Raw genomic sequence first — 26124 nt, forward strand, 5'->3', positions numbered from 1 at the left:
TCTGTAAATCATATAAAGTATTTTCTACAGTTGAACAGCTTTGGTCAGTCAAGGATCGATCACCAACTGGATGAACAGAAACGAAAATGTAAAAATGTAATCATTATGTGATTATTCCATGTACCGGTACTTTACATATGTCCCATGCAGTTCCTTTGTTGTCAGTGTAGTCTTTCATTTCTTAACAGATGAGCAGCTGAATTTGTACTCTGGATTTCGTAAATGAAGTGGAGTGGCATTGACTTCAGTTTTGTAGTAGATGGTTCAGAAATATTAAGAACGAAATATTGCCAAAGATCATAAATTTGGTTCTGGTATAGTTGCAGGTATCTAGCTGTTGACAGTAACATTTTTTCTAGAACTACTAGTTTGTCATTACTATTTCTTTTTGCAGATGTTCTAAATGTGATAAAGCATTCCACCGCCGTGCCCTGTATGACATTCATGTTCTGTCACATGTTCCAAAAGAAGAACAGCCATTCGTCTGTTGTAAATGTGCTCGTAGATTTCATTGTGAGGCTCTCCTGCGTCAACACGAAAGAGTTCATCTCCCACGAGAAGAGCGACTCATCTATCCCTGTGACATTTGTTCTAAAAAGTAAGTACCACATAAATTAATGTGATATATTTGGCATTTTATTTTTTGGGCATGCTGCAGTAATTAATATTTATAAGCTTGCTGAGATGCTGTGAAATTACTCATTTTGTGACTGAATTGAATTAGTGTTATTTAGGCCCAATTGTATAAAGCTCCCTGACTAAAGATCAACTTTGATCGAAGATCGAAAAGTAAACCGAGTTCAGACACTTCTTCTATTGTATAAAACTTTTCTGCGATCAAATTACCTTGGTTCAAATGCAATCTAAGTTCGCGTGAAAAGGATTTGGCAACATCGCATAAACAGGTGAAATAAGTGATGCGCGGACCATGTTATACAGATTTGTTCAGTGTTGCCAGTCTAGCGATTTTAACTCTTTTTCAACAACAATTTCTTTTAACTTTTATATTGCTTAAATAGGGATTTAGTAACCTTTTTAGCACCCCATTGTGACAAAATTTAATCTTTCTTTGTTGATAATGAGAACTCTAGCGACTTTACAACTACTTTTTGGCGACTTTCCGTATTACACTCTGTTGGAGACACTGGTTTTTTTTGTAATGTAAATAATGGCGGACAATAAGAAGAAGGTTGACTGTTCTCCAAGTTGTTATCATGTTATGGTGTTTGATACTGCTAAACATAATAAAGCTTTATAAAACGACAATTTTCGTTTAGTAATACAGTTAATTGAACATTTATGAATGTACCTATCATATCCATTAATAATTAATGGTTGTTATAAACATAATATAATTATAGGTTATGTTATTTGATACTGCTGAACACGATAGAGCCTTATAAAATATAAGATTGTTTGTGTATTAAGGCAAGAAATTGAAAGAAATATATATAAATGTACCTAACATATATATTAATATTAATAATAATGGATATTTTATTTGCACAATCTGTCACTCTATATTTCAAACGGAAAAGAAATAACTGAACTTGAATCATCTAACTTAATCGGAGAAATTTCTTCAGTCAAAGTTGACTTTAGTTTGAGACAAATTAATCTCAGATTAGACTTTATACAACACAAAATTCCAAGTTCAGCTGAAACAAGGATCAATTTAACCTCTGATCTAAGATTAAATGGTTTATACAATCGGGCCTTAATTTGGTTTTGTTGTGTGCTTGATCGAATGTGTGTGTATATACATGCATGCGTCAAAATTTTATACAAATAAACTATGTAAGGCTTTGGGTTTTTATGGTTGTTGGAGTTACAGTTCAGGTAGATGCTATTAAAATACAGACGTGGACAAATTATTAACAAAATTGACGATTTTTATGATAATTCTGTTTACAAAATTTGACTTTTTAATTTAGACTACAGTTGACAATTTTGCATATTTCTATCATTACAATAGATAGAAATATGCAAAAATGTGTACTGTAGTTTAAATTGAAGAGTCAAATTTTGTAAACATTTATAATAAAAATCTTCATATTTTGCTAATAATTTGTAAATATGCAAAAGTGTCAACTGCAGTTTAAATTGAAGAGTCAAATTTTGTAAAAAATATAAATTAAAAATCTTCAGTTTTGCTAATAATTTGGAAATATCCAAAATGTAAACTGTATTCCAAATTGAAGAATCAAATTTTGTAAAAATATATAATAAAAATCTTCAGTTTTGCTAATAATTTGTAAATATGCAAAAATATCAAATGTAGTCCAAATTGAAGAGTCAAATTTTGTAAAAAAATATACAATACAAATCTTCAATTTTGCTAATAATTTCGAAATACGCAAAAATGTCAACTGTAGTCTAAGCTGAAGAATCATATTTTGTAAAAATATGTAATGAAAATCTTCACTTTTGCTAATAATTTGTCCACGTCTGTATTTAACTCTCCTCTTCTTTGGCTTAAGTGATAGTGTCTGGCTACAAATCCAATGGATTCTGGTTCGATTTATTGCAGAAAAGCAGATATTTATTTCTCTCACTTAAGAACTGACAGTTAATAAGCTTATGTCCAAATCTTCCCTCAAACTGCACACTTAGATTCCATAGCGGGTAGATAAAAAAAATAGCTTCCTATACTTCATCCTAAGGGTGTGAAAACTTGGTTTGAATGTCATATCAGGAAAAAGTGGTGCTTGTTTACAGTAGTCGAGTTACTATCCTCATGCACGTGACATGAAAGATAAGCTCATGCAGTCAAAATGCTTCACTAGGTAAGCACTTATCTGCACAAGACAGGAGCTACTCAATTTTTCAATAATGTTTTATTCAACCTTACAGTTAGTGTCGACAGTTAATTGTATTTCTCTCTCTGCTGTGGAGCTAATTGATGTGCACAATTTGAGAAAGCAGTTCCAATATGAGTTTGTTGACAGTTCCCTTGTTATCAGGATTGTGCAATTATGCTTAATTTTTTTTTATATGGCACACAAATTAAGCTTAAAAACGAGTAAACTGCGTTTAGAAAGCAGAAAAAATAAGAGCATTAATAGAAAACATGGTTTTTGCTCTGGTTATTGTTCTTTTATGATATGAAACAAAGAGGCTTTAGAAACAAAATTTTCCCTTCGAAATTTTTATATGCTCTCAACCTTTACTGGAACATTACAAACTGCCACATCTGTATCATAATAAAATTATGTAAATATCGTGATTCGTGTGTGTGCGTGTCATATTTTATGTTTTAATCCTCAAACACAGGAAATCTGAGATCATAATCTGAAGATTGGTCCTCAATGAGCATCACAGCTGACTTCATACTTAATTTATAGATTTTTAAATTTGAATTTAAAAATGTTGTTTCTTTTTCAATGTATTTTTACTAGAAAATTGCTCATTTTTCATTAAGATTTAACCATTGTGGTCCAACCTACAGAGATTATTGCAAAGGACAAGTGTACAAAATTTGAATGAAATCAGAAAAACGATTTTTGAGATATCAGGTTTTTTGTATCGAAAAATGTAATTAATGGGAAAATGAGTCTAGTTGGACATGTTTGTACTTACATCCTGCACTAAAAGGCATCTGCTGCATATGTTACACCCTCTGTGTCAATTTGCCGAGTGTGTTTGGAAATATATACGGATATATATATCGATTGAGACAATAAAAAAATTTTCAAATTTTTTTCAAGATTCTTACTGTATAAGCCCCCTTAAGCAGTCGTGACCAGTGATAAGTCTGAACATGGTAACAGCAGTAGTTCCAAAATTAAATTATGTTCCGTAAAAAATTTGTCCCACCTAGAATTTTTTTTTTCTTCTCATACAAGAATATAACATGTTTCTCAGCGTGTGTAGAGCACCTTGCAGTATCAGAATTGCAATTAATGGTATTATTCCTTGAAAATTAATATCACGTTCTTTTTCTTGTCCTCTTTAAGTCCTGGATGGGCACTAATATAGTGGCCAGTGCAATAGAATCCCTCATAGGACAAAGCCAGTAGTGCCAGATAACTGATTTTGCCTATTAATTGAAAAATAATTTTATAGGTTATTTAAAGACATACTGGTACACTTGTGCAGAGGTGCCGCCATCTTGCAACTGCTGTTTCCAAACCTACCTATATTGTTAACTGATTGTCTCTGAAGCTTTAGGGATTGAAGCTGTGAATTAACTGTTCCACCATTTGTCAGGCGGGCAACAAAGTGCAGTACATATTACTTGCATAATGGCTGTGCACCCAAAAGCGGCACATAACATCGGCATTTTATGATAACTTTACACTCAATATGACAAAATGGCAATAGAAGAAAAAGCACTGATTCAATATGAAAAACAATTGGCATTCATACAGTCCTCTTTGTAGATTGAAAAATCAAAAAAGTTTTATATCCATTGTTCAAGAATTAAAACAGAAAATCAATATCCCGAATTTAAAAGAAAACTTACAAATTAAACCAAACCCTTTAACTCTATTAAATATAGAATATAATCTAAATTTAACAGAAGAAATACTGAAATCAGAAGTAAACACTGAAACAATTGTCTTTAGAGACAATTAATATTAGGTACCCTCCACAAAACTGGCTTCATTTATACACTGACGGATCCTTGATCTCTAGAGAACAAGGTGCCGGTGCAGGTGTTACGTGCTGTCTCTTCTCACTTTATAGATCTCTTGGATATGGAACAACAAGTTTTGATGGTGAAATCATTGCAATAAGTGAATGTCTCAGGAATCTTCTATGCCACATCAATAAATTTAAGAATGCAGTTATATTGTCAGACTCCAAAGCAGCTATTCTATCAATCGTCTCTAAACACACACCTTCATCTCAAACAGCAGAAATAATTCAAATGCTCTCTCAATTATTATCACTCAATAAAAGAATTGTTTTCCAATGGATACCATCCCATTGTGGAATCCTGGGAAATGAGAATGCAGATGCTTTAGCAAAGAAGGGCAGCACTGCTACTTACAGACCTGTTACTAAATCTACGTATTACTCTGTGAAAAGATTTATTAAATCTACATACTTAGACTTCAAGAAACAAAATTTAATAACTCAATCCCAAGGGAAAAAATGGAACTCTCTGCATCAAAATCCACAGTTAATTCCCGATTTACCACGAAAATCGTCTGTAGCTGCATTTAGATTGGCATCAGGCCATGATTGTTTGGCCAAACACCTACATAGAATTGGAATATATCAGTCACCTAACTGCCCATTGTGCAACTCAAACCAAGAAATGGATTCGGAACACCTCAAAATCTGTGCTTCAGTGGCTAGTCATGATAATATCTTTGAAAAATATTGGAGTGCAAGAGGTCAAATGACTTTATTGTCAAACGCCTGGAATTAGAAAACAACAACAACAACACTCAATATGAATACTTTTTTTTATTTTTTATTTTAGTAGGTTATTTTATGATGCTTTATCAACAACTTAGGTTATTTAGCGTCTGAATGAGATGAAGGTGATAATGCCAGTGAAATGAGTCCAGGGTCCAGCACTGAAAGTTACCCAGCATTTGCTCATATTGGGTTGAGGGAAAACCCTGGAAAAAATATGAACCAGGTAACTTGCCCCGACCGGGAATCGAACCCGGGCCACCTGGTTTCGCGGCCAGACTCGCTAACTGTTACTCCACAGGTGTGGACAATATGAATACTGAATATCTATGTAGCATATAACGAAAATCTATGCAGTGAACATAGGTTCTTGTCTGCTTTAAAAAACGGCGGCTTCTGACCTCACTTCTTGATTGAAGTGAGCAGTCTAGATGACTGTTTCTTTGTTTAGCTTGTGGCACATCAATGACACTGTCATCTAACAGTGATAGCTATAGGCTCCTCATTAAAAAATGTAGGTCACTATTCAGTTTGTAACTTATTTTACTGTCTCTCCCTTGTAATTTCAGTTTTCTTGTTCATATTCGAAAGTGCCATTCTTTTGGAATTGTCTGTTATTTGGGTGCAGGATACGAGGATTTCCACTGTATCAGGAGTAGTCTGATTAATTATTAACTCCAACAAATCCTCATACATAAACAAATCGAATTCTTTATTTTTAATTGTATTGATATTGTATTGTGTTGTATTTATTAACATTCCATGGTATTCATGCATTGCTTACAGTTAGAATATGGAACAAGTCTAAAATCTTAATACTATTATAAAGTCTTAATTTATAGTCACAGTCTAGATGAAATATATACAGACGAGATTTACAATATAGTCTACTAGTACAACACAAAGTTTTAGTATCAATTTCATGAAGTGTTATTGAATGTCATGAATTCACCTAGAAGGCGTGAGAAATTAGGTACTTCTTTAATTTGGCCCTAAATAATTTTATGTTTTGATTTTCATTTTTTATATTGATAGGGAGGGTATTAAAAATTTTTACTGCCATATAACACACTTCTTTTTGATAGCACAATATACTTGCCGATGGAGTATGAAAGTCATTTTTTTGACGTGTACTTATGCTATGAATTGTTGAATTAGTTACAAAGTTTTCACGATTACATACGAGGAAGGTTATTAATGAAAAGAGTTGTATTTTCTCTCCACACTGGGACTCGAACTGTGCTGATGCTTTATCCACTCGACACCGAATTCAAGTTCCGATTCTTCACCATATTGAAACGCAGAATTACTGCATTGAAAGTCCATATGTTGTTGTTGTTGTTGTTGTTGTTGTTGTTGTTGTTGTTGTTGTTGGTGCTGCTGCTGCTGCTGCTGCTGCTGTTGTTTTCTAATGCCAGGTGTTTGACAATAAAGTCATTTGACCTCTTGCACTCCAATATTTTTCAAAGATATTATCATGGTCAGCCACTGAAGCACAGATTTTGAGGTGTTCCAAATCCATTTCTTGGTTTGAGTTGCACAATGGGCAGTTAGGGGACTGATATATTTCAATTCTATGCAGGTGTTTGGCAAAACAATTATGGCCTGTTGCCAATCTAAATGCAGCTACAGACGATTTTCGTGGTAAATCGGGAATTAACTGTCCATATGTACTTCGGTACATCATAGAGGTATGATAAAGCATAAGTAATCACTTTGTGATTCAAGATGGCACCATGTTCTGTCGGATCCCGGTCACTTAGTCACTTGTAATGAGTGCACCTCTGTACTCGTGGTTGGATATTGTGTCTTCTGTCACACATACTGTGACACGGTACATGAGGGTAGGTCAACAAAGGGGAACACAGTAGGTAGAACTTAAAATGAGAGGGATTCAATCCGGCATCGAATCTTGAATCCGGTGTGGCTTAGTGGATAAAGCGCCAGTACGTAAAGCTGGAAAACTGGGTTCAAGTCCATGTGTCGGAGAGAATTTTTCTCGGTCTACCAATTCTTCACCATATGGAAACGCAGAATTACTGCACTAAAACTCCATATGTACTTCAGTACATCATAGTAATATAGAGTTATATTTGTTTCGAAACTCGTATCTCACTGCATGCTTCTCTCTGTTCCTTGCGTATTTGCACAACAGCTAGAGTCCACGGCAATTCGGAAGGCGGGTTGTCTGCTAGCATTTGCGTCGAGAGAGACAGATAGAGAGAGCAAGGCAGCGTACAACATTGCCACATCGTACTTCCCGCACATGCAATACAAATAGCACAGGAGAGAATTTAAATTATCAAAAGACAATAATGACCTTAGCCGTTGATTACTGTAAGCATGACACCAAACAAACCTTCTTTCCTTCACTAACAAATATTCTTTGCACGTTTATCAATCCCACACCACATGCTTCTGCAGTCGTTTCTTGCACGTTGGCAACGTTGCTGCCAGCATCAAGATGGCCGGCAGCGTTCTGATCGTTAACGATTTTATAATAATTATACACCTTAAACACTATTTTCCGCGCCTGCTTGTGTAATACTTGTGTTTTTACAGTCTCTTCTTCCATTTATTTACCTTACATACACATAGTAAATGTTAGTTTTACTTATTCAATGTATTGAAGCACTCGCACGTGAACAAACGAACTCAGAAAGTGCTTGTTATAGACTGGTTCTGATTGGTTCTACTGTACAAGCTTGTAACGTCACATACCAGAAATGCTACGGCGCATAGAGAAGCTAACTGCCTTCCGAAATGACGTCTAGTCTAGTGATACTAACGCCAAACTGCATTGGGCCATAGAAACTCTGCTAGTGATCTTGCTTTCTGTCTTCTACTCGCTCTGCTGTAACTGTAATCTTGTAGCTTTATTTGGCAAGTAGAGCTTTTATTTCCCTGATTTTAATGGTACCCATTGGAATCGTATGTTTTTTTTACATATTATTAGGCTTTGTGTGTGTTGGTTATTGTTGTTATTTCTGTTAACTCTTTATCATTCTCTGAAGCTAAAGAAATTACTTATGCTAACGCTGCTTTGCAGTTTGACAAAACCACTGCTTCGTTAAAAACGGTTACTTTGTACAAAAATGTAGTAAAGAAGTATTGATCGCTGCTATTTCACTTTACGAGTTTGCAGTATTGAATGCCAACAGGGTATATTATTTGCTAAAGATGTTATTAATTGGTCCAACAGAATAATATCTTCTATAGTGACAATTAATATTTGAGGAGAAAAATTCGCTCCAGTGCTGGAGATCGAACCCGGGTCCTTGGTTCTACGTACCAAGTGCTCTGACCACTGAGCTATGCTGAATTCAATCCACAGCACCGGAACGAACTCCTCTCCTACAGCATTATTTCCCTTTGTGGCCTGGCTCCAAGTTAGGCATATATGTTGACGTTTATATTTCAAGTCAACTGCCATTATACAAGGAACGCACTCAGCTGAGTGACTAATATGAAATAACACTGTAGGAGAGGAGTTCGTTCCGGTGCTGTGGATTGAATTCAGCGCAGCTCAGTGGTCAGAGTGCTTGGTACATAGAACCAAGGACCCGGGTTCGATCTCCGACGCTGGAGCGAATTTTTCTCCTCAAATATTAAGGGTATATTATGTTAAAGAGTTCACAGTGTGTTGTACCTTATATTCGTTCCTGATGGCCAGCTCACACCTACGCGTCTTGGCGTGTCATGCTGCACTAATATTTTCTCTAGTCTGCAGTGCAGTGCAGCAGGCCACATCTAAACAGAATGGATTGAAACTTTTCTCACCTGTAGTGTTTCCTAGTATGTTACGTAGTTTCTCCAGACATTATCACGTTGGCTATTATTGCAATAGTATTTGTGGCTTTTGCCATAAAAATTGGATATTTATCCACGAAATTCATCAGTTTTTCACAATGCATTTTAATTCCTAGCATATAAGATGCACAGATAGCTATATAAAAAGACAGCTGACCGTTGTTATGTCAACAATTTAGCCCCAAACAGAAAAACCTGAGTGTCTACGCCAGGCGTCTCAAGGCCAATGCATGAAAGTTGTTACAGAGAGCAAATGTAGATAGCGTAGTCAGCTGAAGAGATAAGCGCAATACCCGAAGATAGCCGATCACTGATTCATGTCACACGCATGAGCGAGCTAACTGTTGAGGGAGAAATTTCACAAAGCTGCAATTTTGAGTTGTACTATCACAATAGACGGTTGTTTTCAGAAGGAATAGAATTTCTTAAGTAGTTTGCAATAATAATAATAAATGTATTTTCTAATGATATATCAATGAGCAAAAATAGGACATCTGAAGCATGAAGAACCATACATGTTATGTAATTATTTAAGCACAAGGAACTGGCCACCTTGCCCCATTATCTCCTGGCCTAGTTGTCTCATAAGTAGTGCCTTGTTGGTATCACTTGTGAGGTTCAGACCTGTCTTTGGACAGTTGACTAAACAACAACAATACTTCATTTCTAGTAAATGGTTTTTGGTATCTCTCTTTTTTTTAAGTTTACACTATATTTAATTAAATAAAATGCAATTAAATGATAATAAAATTACAATTAAACTTGTTGGTTGTTAAAGTACGTATTTTTATGATACGTCAATATTAATATATTAATTACAATAATAGTTAAATAATATAGTTCGTGATATTTTCAATAATTAAAAATAACCTAAACATCTTAGAAATTCACAAACAATCTTAAATCTGGTCTCAAATTCTTTTCTCAAGTCCTTCAGTACTTCATTATATTTGTTACACTGGTCTTGATTCAAATTAGGTAACAATTTTAGATTAATAAAGTGGTAAAAGCTACCCTCTGAAACTTGCGACTCCTACAATTTCGCTTTCCCTATGAAAGCTTTTATTTCTTCATACATTCGCGGTAAGGACATCCAGTGATACACGAACTGCTCCCGCATCTTGTTCCACTTTTACATAAAAAAAATAGAGAGAGAGGAGGAAGTGCTCCGAGAAGGCCCTATTGAGACGTCTGGTCTACGCAGTTACTTTTGATTCTGATGTGCCATCGAAAATTATTCTTCCTGACAAATACAGATCATGTCATGGCACATTTCTCCACAGCTGCAACATGACACGTAAGTGTGAGCAGGCCATTAGTCTGGATCTGTACTGTACATGTGTAATATTCTTTTTCAGATACCATTTGTGCATACCTTATACAGTGAAACCTGTTCAAATTGGAACCTGAATAATCCGGAATCCTGTCTATTTCGGAACAATTTATTGGTCCCGGCGAAATTTGTATGTATTATGTGTAATTTTTCCTGAATAAAACGGAAACTGTCCAACGCGGAAACGGAAACTCTCTGCTACTGTTCAAAACAGAAACAATATTTTGGACACACTATATTTTGTAACTATATTTTGAAACAGCGTGTAATTTCAAGGAATATACCAAATATGTAGGTCACTAAGATTAAAAAAATTTTTTTTTGCAAAATTTTAGAGGGTACGAGGGTCTGTCGGTCATAAATTTTATTACCCTGTTGACTAGGCAGACGAGTCCCTTCAAAGATTTTCCATGCTTCACACCCGTATACTGTCGTAGCTAGACAGAGCGCAAGTGTAGTGATTTCCAGGTAAAAAAAAAAGTTGCATAAAATGTGGCATTAACATTAAGTGATGAAGTAAAAGTTATCGAGATAAAGGAAAGTTAGAAACAAAGTCTGTGTGAATTATGTTAAAGTTGAGTTGTGGAAAACTCAGGTGTGACACTTTAAAAATTAAAGATCATAATGAGTGAGTGGCTTGCGGCCGATATTGGCGACACAAAAGAAACCAAAAAGCAACTGTTTATGTGAAAATAAATGAACTGTTGTGGGAGTGAGTTCATGACGTTTCAAAGAACAAGCCAATTTCTGGATCTGTTCTGCAAAGCAAGCTATTGAACTGGGAAAGAAATTAAATAAACCAGAATTCAAGGCTTCTAATGAATGGCTCTTAGTCCAATTAATTAATAATGTGCAGTGATATGCAGTACAGTATTAGAGTATAGTGTTAGATATTAAATAGAATGAGATTAGTAAACTTTAGTAATGTTTAATGACTAATGAGTGGGTTACGATAATATTTATACAGAAAATGAGATTTTAATCTAGATGATTCACCAACGTAATGAGCGACAGAAAGCTGATTTAATGTGAAGCGTGTTAATGGAATATTTTGTACTTCTTGCAGTTTGCGGCATGCCATTTTGTTTTTCATGTATATGAATGACAAAATATTCCATTTTAATGTCACACCTGAATAATACGGAAACCTGTCCACAACAGAAAAAAAATTAGGACCATGTCACTTCCGTCTTGAACAGGTTTCACTGTACCAGTGCTTACTTAACATTCACTGCTACACAATTCCAGTTCAGTATGACTTCAGTCACTTGCTTGGCTTTGTTATATTCAACGAGATAGAAAGAGAAGACTATAGAGTGGCCATGTTGTCCTGTACAGCGCTCTTTGCGGTGCCACCGCGAAACACGGCAGATCTGAGCTAAGCACCCACCTTTGTAAAAATTCGTCTGCTTACAATGTTGTTTAACGGAGGTTAGGAGTACAAAAAAACGAAGAAAAAACATGCCTATTGTGTGTGCTGCATATAACTGCAATGTCAAAAGGAAAAAGACAACTGATATATCATATTTCATGTAAATTTTATGAAGTTAAGTCCATAGTTTTGTTAATTAGCAGCATTTTTTTCATGCATATGTAACAACGCCCGGCATAAACAAAATAAATGGTTCACTGGTAATGTACTTAAACTAAATACGGATAAAACCAATACAATTCCGTTTCAGACCCAGTGAAAAACAAATACAATACAATATTAAAACTGTATTTCGTCACCGGCATCCTTTATTTCTGCTCCTTCTGTCCTTACTGCTTATACAAGAAGATGATGAGCTGTAGCTTATAAGAAGTAGGCCTATTTCGAAGACAAACGATTAATCAAATAAATGGTTCACTAGTAATAAAGTTAAACTAAATACGGATAAAACCGCTACAATTCCGTTTCAAACCTAGTAATAGCAATCAAATATTAAAATTGTATTTCGACACTCGCATCCAAAATAACGCAAAACTCTGGGGTAGGTCGTATTGTTGTTAGTATTTTGACTGGAAGGGCATGAAAGAACATAATTGAGCACCCACGTGCAATAATGGGGTAAGTATGAATATATTTCGTAACTACTTACCCCATTATTGTACGTGGGTGCTCAATTATACACTAATAATTATCTGTGGTGCCACAGCCCTTGAAAGGCTCAGACAGACCGGCCGGCTGTTGGCCTCACGTTCACATGTCGATAATAATTATACTTTACTGTAACAAAAAAACTGAAAGCGTGTTTTGTCATGTTTCACCCACGTAACAAGCTTGGAGGTAAGGGTTGTTTACTACAGATAGGGCCTACTTTCATTCTATATCTTATGGTATAGTAAATAGTTTTGCAACGTGTAGAGACTGGGAAAACAATTTAATAAAATCATCCGAATCATACTTGTTCATTTTATAGGCAATCTTGCAGGTCGCATTTAAAAGAACCTAGGAATATTAACATTTTCTTCAGTATATTTGCTAGGACTTCTTGTCATACTACATGACAATTTTGCTTAGGTTATTCTTTTAAGCATTCCTTCTAGGAATAGCTCAAGTGTTTTAAATTTAGCGTACATAAGTTTAGATTAAGTTCCTACCACGTATTTGACGAAATACTAGGTTTTTCCACTTCAGTTTAACTGATTTATGCAAACGAAATTAAGACAGCTGACGATTCTAATGTCAGTTATCACCACGCCCACTTTGTTTTGGGCGCATAAGTTCATTACAGACGGTCGTTCAATTTTCTTCAAACATGGCGGCGCAATGACCACTCTATATCTCTCTCTTTCTAACTCGTTGGTTATATTAGTATTTCGTTGAAACAGTCCAAGTTATTTGAAAGTACATTGTTGATATTCATCCCTAGGTTTAGCAGTAAGTCAGCGGTGTCGGCTCATCTGAAAGCTGTTCATTTTGGTGAGCGACCATTTGTATGTGACCAGTGCGGCCACAGCTTCACTTCTAAGGGAATCCTGCAGGAGCATCTCACCATCCACAGTGACGAAACACCGTTCAAGTGTACACAGTGCAAGAAAAGGTACATTTTTGAGAGAGTTCCCACTCTCCAACTTCTGGTTAACAAATTCTGTTGTTGGGCAGTCAGCAGTCATATGCCTGTGCACGCAGTGGCGGCTCGTGATAAAATATTGTGTGTGTTCACAATCTTGTGTTCCAAAATCGAAGAGAATTTGAAATCGTATGCTTTTAGCCTAATATGAAATGTTATGATTCCAATGTTTCAGTGTCGAAAAAACCGTATATAAATTCAAAACAACATATAATAATAATAATAATAATAATAATAATAATAATAATAATAATAATGAAACCTAGTCTTTTTATTTCCAATTTTTCCAGGAAAGCCAGTTTACCCAGTTCTTTACTCTTCAAAATTACTTGAACAGAATTCACTGTTTACGTTTGTTAAAAATTAATACATAAAACAATTTACAAAAGCGTGTGTTCAGTAATATACAGTATTTTGATTCACAACACACTGATACACTATAGCCTATACCAGTACTGTAATCCCATTCCCATAGATTGATTATTATAAATACATGCCAGTAAATATTATTCTTAAATAATATACACCACCATAATAATAATAATAATCCGTGGCGCTACAATCCATGAAGGGCCTAGACAAACCAGCCGGCTGCTGGCCTCACGCCCACATGTCGAAGCAGAGGTGGACGATCATCCAACCAGAATGGAGGTATCGTGTGGTTAGCACGATGATCCCCCCCAGCCGTTATAGCTGGTATTCGCAACCGGATTTCGCTACCTATCGTAGCTCCCCAAGTGCATCACGATGCTGGGTGGGCACCAGTCCCATACACTGGCCGAAATTTCATGAGAAAATTTCTTCCCCCATGAGGACTCGAACCAGCGCACATTCCGTAACGCAAGTCCTAGGCAGGATGCCTTAGACCGCGATGCCACGGCGCGGGACTATACACCACAATACAGATATTTAAATTCGTACTACCATCACATTCAGCCAGCACGTCTTTGAAAGCCAAACTATGGTATATGCCAACACTGAAGTATAGTAATTCACAAACTACTCTCTCGTAGCAGCACTGTACACACATCCACATAAAGTAAACGTTCTGACAGTGAGATGCTGACACCTGCAGGCTAAAATACAGACTTATTAAATTTTCTCCTCGAGATATAGCACGTAAACGATAGGCATCGATGCACCTGACATCTGTAGGATAGATTCACTGTTCACTTAATGCTTTGTGCTCTTGACGAGTCATAAGCGGCCAGTGAAAGACAATTTTCTCCCGCGCATGGTGAAATTTCTGTAACCTTCTTTAAAAGAGCACGGCTTGTACGTGAATGGATGTTGCCACGTTTACATAAGAAGTTTATCCAAGATTATACATCCCCACTACGCCAATACGGTATTAAATAATACGGTAATAAAATAATGGAAACAAGGTGTTCACGTGCTCTTGTGCTCTTATTGACGCACCGCCACTGTGTGCACGCTTCCCTTGGCAGACCTGTCCCACTCCACCCCTTATCACTTAGCTTCCTTGGAACAGGTGACCCATACTACCATCATTAAACCATTGGAAACTACCTGAGACTGGTTTGCATAGTAAGCTTCTCTTGCTTGGTATATATATTGTTTTTCTAATTTAATAAAACTGTATTATTGAATTTGTTTTACCGAAATCTCATAACACTTATATTATACATTTTTATACATTTTCCTGAGAACTAGAAAACATCAGTATTGAATCAACAAAAATAGTGACTTTTTATAGGTCACAAGAATTCCAAATGAAAGTAGTCTCAGTAATATTAATAGAATAAAAATTAAAAAGAAAGATAATCAGGGGAAAAAGTATTGCTGCATTATATTAATATAATTGAAGGGTACACGGAAAAACGAACAATGTCACATTTCCATTAAAGGTGAGATAATGATCTATTTCAGTATATTACTGCAAAATTTATTGGTGTTTCTACTTGAAATGAAGGAAATGATGAGTGTATCCGTGGTTTCAATTCTCCTTTACCACTTTTGGTAAAAATAACACTAAAGTTTGTAGTAATACAGAGAATTAGATAACGACATCACCCTTAAAGAAATCGTGACATTGTTTGTTTTTCCCCGTGTACCCTTCAACTTGTATTTTAGGATACAGTATTTACATTATAAAAATTTTCAGGAACAGTAAATATTCGTATTAAAATCCCACAACACGAATAATTTCTTTGTTTCACTATTAAAAATAGAGAAGTTTATTGGCAATTGTACAATGTACCCAGGATATCAAAATATTTTAAGATTTAACTTTGTGTGCCTTCTCTACCCATTAAGATCTTTAGTAATATTCACAGCTACGCAAGTTTACGATGATTTTTAACATTTGACTTGATAACGTTTTAATACATTCTGGATGATCAATATTTGTCACCGTGTTATATTTTCTTATACTATCAAATTAATATGAACTGTGTTAGTCTCAAATATGAGGTTAAGTTTTTGTAATTGATTTTAGATGCATATTTGTTCATACCTTGTACCTGAAGATGGCTCATGAAGGTGCAAATGTTAGTACTAAGACTTAATAAGATATAAAACATAAATTGTTTGTTTTATATAATTATCAGTGTTCAAGCCATAAGACTGAATAAACATTCAAATTTATTGATATATTATATTATTAATAAGGGGCTTAGCTGACCGTTCTACAACATGAATTGTAAATTACATCTCCTTGTTGTTCTTAAACGCTCGATTGCTGCTTGTTTTAAAATTTGGGATCTAGTAATAATAAAAATAGTAATGTTTTATTTTATCTGGCAGAGTTGAAGTTTATAACGCCTTCTCTTCCACTCAACTAGAAATTAGAGAAAAGTAATCAAATTATAGAAAATAAGTACAAAATTCATTAGCAATTTTACCATTTATGAAGTCAGAATAATAGTTCTGAATCTACCACTATCGAATGAGAACAATCGATTATCAAAAATGTTCATGAAATTGATTTTCAGGATTTTTCCTTTAATTTATTTTGAAGTTGCTCAGCATGAGGAGTATGTATTTATCGCTGTTAATTAATGTTAATTTTCACTTAATTTTAATGGCAACTCTAAGTCGTGTTGATATTTCCTGACATGTCCCTCATCTTTAAAGCCACTGATTTTTGCATTTGAAGATACCAATTTTCACATTTCAGGATATCACTTACCACACTTAGGAATCACTGAAAATTTCCAATCACTAATCTTAACACAATAAATGCATTTTGGATTATTGAGAAAAAAGTATGAAAGATATAATCTGCTTGAAGGTTATAACTAGACTTCGTTGAATTGCCACACGCAGCATGCAATCAGGTTGCCGATGTACGGTAGTATAGAGGAGGTGGGCGAACACCCGGTCTTGTAGTATAAGCAGTTCATGTTAAGAGATGTGATTGGTTCAAATAGATAGAGCAGCTACAGCTAATGTATACCTGTGTAAGCACTTGTTTTTGCATTACTATGGTTGGAATAGTCAAAGCTTAACATTTGTTCAGTGCAGACAAGAATTCAATGAAACATGCTACAATGAGAGTGTTGCTGTTCCAAACAATTGCCCCTGGAATACCCTTACCCCCGCAGCCAGTCTTGACGTTTTGGGAGACGTAGTTGGATGCTGTTAATTATTATGCAGAACATTACGGCAAAATAATGGATTGGATAGCACAGTTCCGCTGTTGCAGCTGTAAAATCATTGCCTTCTGAACAGCTATTGGAAGGTATTCTGTCCATTGATTCTGATTTTAAAATCATGTCCAAAAGCATCACCCTATTAGAATCGTCTAAACTACAACTCTCAGAAGCCCTTAATATAGTGGATAAAGTATCACAAACCGTTATCCAAAATAACAATTCAATAATTTCAGAAAAAGTAAGTTGAGAAACATTATTGCTAAAAATTCTGTCCGTTCACAACTTCGTATTATAAATGATGTACTATCAGGTCATGACAAGACGTCTGAAGTTGGTGTACTAAAAAGTAGTGACTTTCCGTTCTTCAAATATGCACGTATTACATTGTGTGATGTCGAATGTACATTTTCCCAATATAAAAACTGTTTAAGTGATCATCAGAGGAGGTTCACTTTGCAGTCGCTCAAAATGTACGTAACTCTTCACTGCAATGCACATATTCAAGGATGATGTGAGTATATTACATTAAATTTTAAGAGTTAATATATCTCACTACAAAATAATTGTGTATTTACATGTTTAGACATTTCCTACTTCAATGGTCATTCATTATATTTCTTGAATGCAGGATACAGGTTTTATTGTAACCGCAGTATACCGCTCAGTGTTTACATTAGAGGTATACTCCATCCTTTGCATGCCCCCTTCTCATACAGTCTATACCGCGTGCGCAGTAAACCTTACGATTCTCGTGGCAATTCCGCGAAGTCTAGTTATAACCAATTTTTACGTATAGGATAAATTTGTCGAAATAATTTCTTTTCAAGAGTAGAAATTTATGTCATTCGTTCTTGGGGAAGGTGAAAGCTTGTGTCTCTTTGGTTCACTCTTTGTTTTGCTTATTCTTGTTATGACTTTGCAACAGTAAAGTTCAGTCAGTGCAATTAAGCTAATAACATTATAGTTATACTTACTCTCAGATAATATTACTTGCTTCAGTTTTCACAGCTGAGTTAGTTCTCTGTATTGTTACTTGTGACTGATTTTTAGCTTCAAGACGAAGTACCGGCTGAAGATTCACAGCGACACACATCGTGAAACCCCTTACCAGTGTCCTGTGTGCCCTCTGCAGCTGTCCACAAGACGCACACTGCGCATGCACCTGGTGGTACACCGAGACACCAAGGCCTACCAGTGTGCAACATGTGGCAAGGCGTTTCGACGTGCAAAGGATCTTAAAGTAAGTCAGCTTAAATTTTATTGATATTGTGTTATATCGTTTTTTTTTTTTGTGTCATTTTTTAAGAGTTATTTTTCTTAGTGTCTCCTGAGTGCTTTACTGGCTTCACTATACACTTCTTTAATGATTTTTCTTGAATTTCTACTTGCTGACATTACTTAAATGTGTGTGTGTCCCGGCTATTGTAGTTACATATTCTTAGATTACAGTGAGGCTCACTTACAGACAGAAAGGTCAAAGGTGACCAACATAACAGTGTTACCTTTCTTAATTTTTCATTAAAACACTCACTAAGTGAGTAGTTACGAATGTAGACCATAATTTTTGTCTGCACTATGTCATCTGAAATGAACTGTTTTGACTGAACTGCTCACAAATCTCATTAGGTTTTTCACAAAAATGTTGTTGTTGTTGTTGTTTTCTAATGCCAGGCGTTTGACAGTAAAGTCATTTGACCTCTTGCACTCCAATATTTTTCAAAGATATTATCATGGCCAGCCACTGAAGTACAGATTTTGAGGTGTTCCGAATCCATTTCTTGGTTTGAGTTGCACAATGGGCAGTTAGGGGACTGATATATTCCAATTCTATGTAGGTGTTTGGCCAAACAATTATGGCCTGTTGCCAATCTAAATGCAGCTACAGACGATTTTCGTGGTAAATTGGGAATTAACTGTGGATTTTGATGCAGAGAGTTCCATTTCTTCCCTTGAGATTGTGTTATCAAATTTTGTTTGTTGAAGTCTAAGTATGTCGATTTAATAAATCTCTTCACAGAATAATACGTAGATTTAGTAACAGGTCTGTAAGTAGCAGTGCTGCCCTTCTTTGCTAAAGCATCCGCATTCTCGTTTCCCAGGATTCCACAATGGGATGGTATCCATTGGAATACAATTCTTTTATTGAGTGATATTAATTGAGAGAGCATTTTAGTTATTTCTGCTGTTTGAGGTGAAGGTGTGTGTTTAGAGACTATTGATAGAATAGCTGCTTTGGAGTCTGACAATATAACTGCATTCTTAAATTTATTGATGTGGCATAGAAGATTCCTGAGACATTCACTTATTGCAATGATTTCACCATCAAAACTTGTTGTTCCATATCCAAGAGATCTATAAAGTGAGTAGAGACAGCACGTAACACCTGCACCAGCACCTTGTTCTCTGGAGATCAAGGATTCGTCGGTGTATAAATGAAGCCAGTTTTGTGGAGGGTACCTAATATTAATTGTCTCTAAAGACAATTGTTTCAGTGTTTACTTCTGATTTCAGTATTTCTTCTGTTAAATTTAGATTATATTCTATATTTAATAGAGTTAAAGGGTTTGGTTTAATTTGTAAGTTTTCTTTTAAATTCGGGATATTGATTTTCTGTTTTAATTCTTGAACAATGGATATGAAACTTTTTTGAGTTTTCAATCTACAGAGAGGACTGTATGAATGCCAATTGTTTCCTGGTAATCTGATAAGTTTTTCGTATTGAATCAGTGCTTTTTTTTCTATTGTCATTTTGATGCTGTTAATATTAGTGAGGAATCTCATAGAATCTATTGGAGTTGTTTTGATTTCACCAGTAATGAGTCTGAGAGCTTGGTTTTGAACATTTTCACAAAAATGTATCGCGTAATTCACTTAAGTTACACTTTTGAAGCAATTTATGAAGACAGTGAAATTTAAAAATTTACAGATTTACAGCCTATGATGTTATTTGCAGCTTTAGTTATCGTAATTTTTGTTAGAGTCAAACTTCAAATTAGATTTAAAGTTTGTAACAAGACAAGTACATTGGGAAATATACCAGTATTTTATATTGTTTTTATATCATGGTCTACACTTAAATTCTCCGCTGCACAGACAGTACTTTAACATTAATTTCGAATTGCATATCATATGTTACCTTTAAGAAATAATAATTAATAATTGTCATGTCTCATTTTAATTTTCCTTTTATTTTTCACATTTTGTAGGACGAAAATGATGTTATGCAATGCATTCACTCATTTCAAGAAATTTTAGTGACTACAGATGTATTATACCTTTAAATAGAAAATCACTGAATGTTTCACTTTGTAGGACGAAAATTATTTTATGCAATGGTTTGCTCATATAAAAAATTTCAGTGACTACAAACATCTAGACCTTTAAATTGAAAATCATTGAATATACTGGTAGGTGTTGAGAGCTGAAGAAGAGTGTAGAGACTACGATTAAAGGACACTGATGATATTATGTTCATTACTTTGGCGTAAAATCATCCATTAATTACAAATTGTAATAGCAACAATGGATGCAAAATATATTTCTACTCAAATGTTTGATTTCACGACATATGTGTTATTGTTGTTGTTTTCTAATGCCAGGCGTTTGACAATAAAGTCATTTGACCTCTTGCACTCCAATATTTTTCAAAGATATTACCATGACTAGCCACTGAAGCACAGATGGCAAGTTGTAGCCGATTTAAGTGAACACCATATTTTAACGTTTTGGTGGCTACTTCATTCACACACAACCCCCAGAATGTCTGGAGGACCACACCTGCTGTTGGTCGACGGGTCCATTGGACCTAGCTGGGAGATCTTGTTGATCACCAGCTTTCCCTCCTTAAGCCACTGGAGGACGATTTTAGTGCCATAGCAGGTCAGCACTAGGAACAGAAAAGTAGAAAGGGGAGGAAGGAAAGAGAAATGAACCCCTAGGCCTCGAATGCTCTAATGCCTTCGGGGTCGAAGAAAGTAAGAGTTCAGTCAGAGGACTGGATAGGAAAGGGTAAAGAGGTAATTAGGTATTGAATAGAGGAAAATTATACCAAATTCAATCATTAACTTATCAAGCTGACCAGTGCTAATGGATGAGTAGCCCCACCCTTTAGTTCAGCTCGTAAAATTATGCTTACTAACAGCTGCACCACGGGAAGATAGGGATGGGACATTGGGTATTTGTCCAGGTTGGTTCCTTAAAGCCTTCAATGGGAAGGATTAATGGCTCTCCCCCCTGTATCCGACAGATACCCTTTTGCAGCCTCACGACATATGTGAAAGGTTGTTACAGTGTTCAGTTCTTGTGTTTGCCCATTGAAGTACTTCATCCCCCCCCCCATAATAACAACTGAGATTATGCCAGAACAATTTTTACGTGACACACTACAAAACTTTTACAACATATTGTTAATGTACTGGCTCTTATACGAGTATTTTCAGTGGTCCAACTTTTATGGAACTTTTCTTTTTGCTATTGTGTGAGTTTCCCTGAGAAAGTATGATACTTACTTACTTACTTACTTACTTACAAATGGCTTTTAAGGAACCCGGAGGTTCATTGCCGCCCTCACATAAGCCCGCCAGCGGTCCCTATCCTGTGCAAGATTAATCCAGTCTCTATCATCATACCCCACCTCCCTCAAATCCATTTTAATATTATCCTCCCATCTACGTCTCGGCCTCCCTAAAGGTCTTTTTCCCTCTGGTCTCCCAACTAACACTCTATATGCATTTCTGGATTCGCCCATACGGAGAAAGTATGATAGATAAATAAACCATGTCAGCTTATTATCTGATATGACATTACTGTTTCAGAATCACCACAACCTTCACACTGGAAGACGACCTTATACATGCACTTTCTGCCCTCGCACATTTGCAAATGGTTCAAATTGTCGTTCACACAAACGCCGAATGCACCCTGAGGAACTTCGATTGTATGAGGCATCCCTTGCAGCAGCAGAAAACAATGACTCTCAACCGAAGTTAGAGTCACCTGGGACACTTACAATGGGATCAAATCCCACCTCAGAGCAGCATCCTTCTGATCCTTCTAATCTTAACATGAACAGTTTGCAGAACTCACTGACACCTATACCAAAAACAGAAATTTCGATTCCCATTTCAGAATACCAGAGAAGATCATCATCAGATTCTCATATGTATGGAAGCCCTACATTGAAAACTTTACATAGTCCTAATGTATCAAGACCATCAACAAATCCTGTAACTTCCATGCCATCAGTTACCAGTATAGACTTCTCAGGAAGTGCGTCAGCAGATCCAGACATGGCAAGAGCCGTAATGGGACACTTGACATCTGCTTCAGGTGCCAGTATGCTGAGGAACGCATCTATGTTGCCATCTTTAGTACCTATCTCAACAGCAGCCTCCATGATAAGAGAAACAGAAACAAATAATTGCAACAATATCAGGCCATCACAGCACTCACGTAATAGTGCACATGGTTTGCAGACATCTGCAAACGATGATGGCTCTTGTGATCGCAGTCAGACAGCTATGAACATGAATGGTTCCCGACGCGGCATGAACACGTCGTCAGCAGATTCCATTTTGAATGCCAGCCACGTTCAGTCCCTCACACCACTCAATTTGAACATCTCAGAAATTCATTCAAACCGTCAGCAGCAACATTCTATGAACAGTTCGTCAAACTTGTCGGGATTAGACGAGTCCGATCTCATGTCCCGTGGAAGGAGAGCAATGGACAGTTTTACCAGTTCCACCAGTCAAAGACCCCATCTCTCTGCCCTGAATTCGAACATGCACCAAGTTCATCGGCAGCAGCACCACCACAGTCTGGCAGCTTTGAGTCGCGGCGGCGACCCCGACAGAGACATGCTGGACCTGGACAGAGCAGGACAACGCGACTTGTCTAGCCTCAGCCAGATGCACCACCACAACCAGCAGCAGCAGCACAGCGCTATGCTGCACGACTTCCCGACGTCTCTGAACCACTTGTATCAGCACCAGGGAACATCCATGTCTTCAGCCGTAGCAGCAGCCATCGCACACTCCAGCACCGTGGGGGTGCCGGCGTTCCCTGGAAACCCTTACGTGCACCACAACATGGGCTACAATAGAGGTAACGGTAACATGTAATGCACTGTGCCAATGAGAAACCGAACTTCTGAAAGAAGATTTCTGTAACTGTAAGCATTTTTAACTATAATTGTACAGAAAATGGACAGTTAGTTCTGCGATGCTAAGCAATTCAGACATGAAGATGTCAGGTGGCCTTTTTATATGCTCTTATTCAGTTGAGTCGAAAGTGTGAGGAACACGAGGGGCCTTAGTGAAGGAAGGAAGAGGCTTATAAGCACACACAGCACCTTCTAAGTGTTGTACCACTCATAATCGAGAGAACTCCCATTCCGGGATCTACGCGTAATAGTGATATAGAAGAGAGTGATATTGGTTGTTGAAAATATCGAAGCTTTTATAGTTCATATTTTCCTTTTTGTATTATAAACACTTAATGGGGAAAATAATTTTTATCACCCCATAGGATTCAGAAGAATATCCTCAACAGGAGCTGACTTTGACTGCCAAGTAATGATAATTTATGGAATCTTAAAATTAATGATTCGAACTTCACTATTTCAGTAGGACTGATACTGATATGAACATTGTATATGTATTGTGAGATCCTTGTATTTACCTTAAAACCCAAAACTATATTTTGCAAATTAGTGAATGAACAGATTGCTATACTAATGAGTGGATATTTATTTATCCACAGTTTTATTGGGTGCAAAATACATTTTAGCAATTCCCACCTACGTACATGGATCCCTGCTATTCACATTTCCAAATCTGTTACATTTAAATGGATTGATTTCGACGGCCATTTCTGTGTGGCATATCAGTGTGGATTACCCATAATCAGTTTTGGTCTCTCTGTATGATTCCTTAATGTAAATGTCTGATGCAATTGTATTGCAGCTGAAATATGGAAGCTGAGTTTTAATTAAGGTTTTGATACATTACGATATTAGGCCATATGTGTTGATTCTGACAATATTTGATGCATTTTTAGATACTTTTCTTCGAATATTATGTGATTCGATCTTTAATTTGGTAAAGAAATCAGCGTTTAGATCATTGATATCTATACTTTGGTCAGAGTGGTCCAATATTTCAGTTTTGATCCCTCAGTCCCTACTAATATCTTTTCAGACTTAAATGTTCTGTTCTACTTATGTAATGAACCATTGCCCCTTTCGTCAGTTTGCCACGAAGTTTGTTCTTTCATGGACGTCCGAATTGCATATAAGAACATACAATTAGAGTGAAGAATTTTATTTACATAAATTTTTGTGAAATTATTTATTCATATGCCTGTCTGTTCCAATACAGTAAAAGCCCGATATAACGTGATTGTTGGGGGACATACTTAACCACCACATCATAGCTGGAATGCGTAAAGCCAGTACTTTAATGCACTATAACTTTATACATAATTTTAAATAATGTAATAGTACTGTAATATAAACTAAACACTCACCACTTATGCAGTTTATTTCATAAAACTTGTTATTGTATTACACTGACTTAAAAAAGTAAGTTTTCTTTGACAGACCAAATCACTGCATTGCTTCTCTGCATATTGTTTTATATTAGCAAGATGGAGGAGACGAACACTGTTTGGTTCACTTTGCCTTTAAGCTTTTCACTCACTGAATATGCTTCTCGTTTTTGCAACATTACTGCACTTAATGTTTAATTAAATTAACACTCAGAACTTGTGGCACAGACTGAAACTGAACAACTTAACATTCAGAACATGTGACACAGACTAAAACTGAACAACTTAACACTCAGAACTTGTGGCACAGACTGAAACTGAACAACTTAACACTCAGAACATGTGACACAGACTAAAACTGAACAACTTAACACTCAGAACATGTAACACAGACTAAAACTGAACAACTTAACACTCAGAACATGTGACACAGGCTAAAACTGAACAACTTAACACTCAGAACATGTGACACAGACTAAAACTGAACAACTTAACACTCAGAACATGTGACACAGACTAAAACTGAACAACTTAACACTCAGAACATGTGACACAGACTAAATAAAACTGAACAACTTAACACTCAGAACATGTGACACAGACTAAAACTGAACAACTTAACACTCAGAACATGTAACACAGACTAAAACTGAACAACTTAACACTCAGAACATGTGACACAGACTAAAACTGAACAACTTAACACTCAGAACATGTGACACAGACTAAAACTGAACAACTTAACACTCAGAACATGTGACACAGACTAAATAAAACTGAACAACTTAACACTCAGAACATGTGACACAGACTAAAACTGAACAACTTAACACTCAGAACATGTAACACAGACTAAAACTGAACAACTTAACACTCAGAACATGTGACACAGACTAAAACTGAACAACTTAACACTCAGAACATGTGACACAGACTAAAACTGAACAACTTAACACTCAGAACATGTGACACAGACTAAATAAAACTGAACAACTTAACACTCAGAACATGTGACACAGACTAAAACTGAACAACTTAACACTCAGAACATGTAACACAGACTAAAACTGAACAACTTAACACTCAGAACATGTGACACAGACTAAAACTGAACAACTTAACACTCAGAACATGTGACACAGACTAAAACACAGTACAGTATAACTTTCACTTTACAAGATTCGAGAAAACTAAAATTCATGACTTGTTAAGGCACAAATTGTTTCCCGTTATGCCTGCAAAATCCCTTGGAATGCAGTTGTACAACCCTGAAGAAAAGGTCATTGTCCACTAAGGGCTATGCATATACCTGCTGATGCAGCATGTTATACTGCAGAAACGCTCTATGCAGTATTCTCTTCTATATTGATTTTTTTAAGATTTAATTCCA

General features: G+C 36.0%; 1 protein-coding gene across 1 annotated transcript in view; it reads left to right on the forward strand.

Annotated features, from left to right (window-relative positions):
- LOC138715490 (uncharacterized) overlaps positions 1-24641 on the forward strand; it is a 108275-nt gene extending 83634 nt beyond the window's left edge. The window contains exons 6-9 of the mRNA XM_069848458.1: positions 395-598; positions 13369-13539; positions 18237-18426; positions 22001-24641. Coding sequence (XP_069704559.1) covers positions 395-598; positions 13369-13539; positions 18237-18426; positions 22001-23308 — 1873 coding nt within the window. The 3' untranslated portion in view covers positions 23309-24641. The remainder of the gene's footprint in view (positions 1-394; positions 599-13368; positions 13540-18236; positions 18427-22000) is intronic.
- The last annotated feature ends 1483 nt before the right edge of the window (positions 24642-26124 follow it).

Source organism: Periplaneta americana, chromosome 15 (assembly GCF_040183065.1).
Source record: "Periplaneta americana isolate PAMFEO1 chromosome 15, P.americana_PAMFEO1_priV1, whole genome shotgun sequence".
Lineage (NCBI taxonomy): Eukaryota > Metazoa > Arthropoda > Insecta > Blattodea > Blattidae > Periplaneta > Periplaneta americana.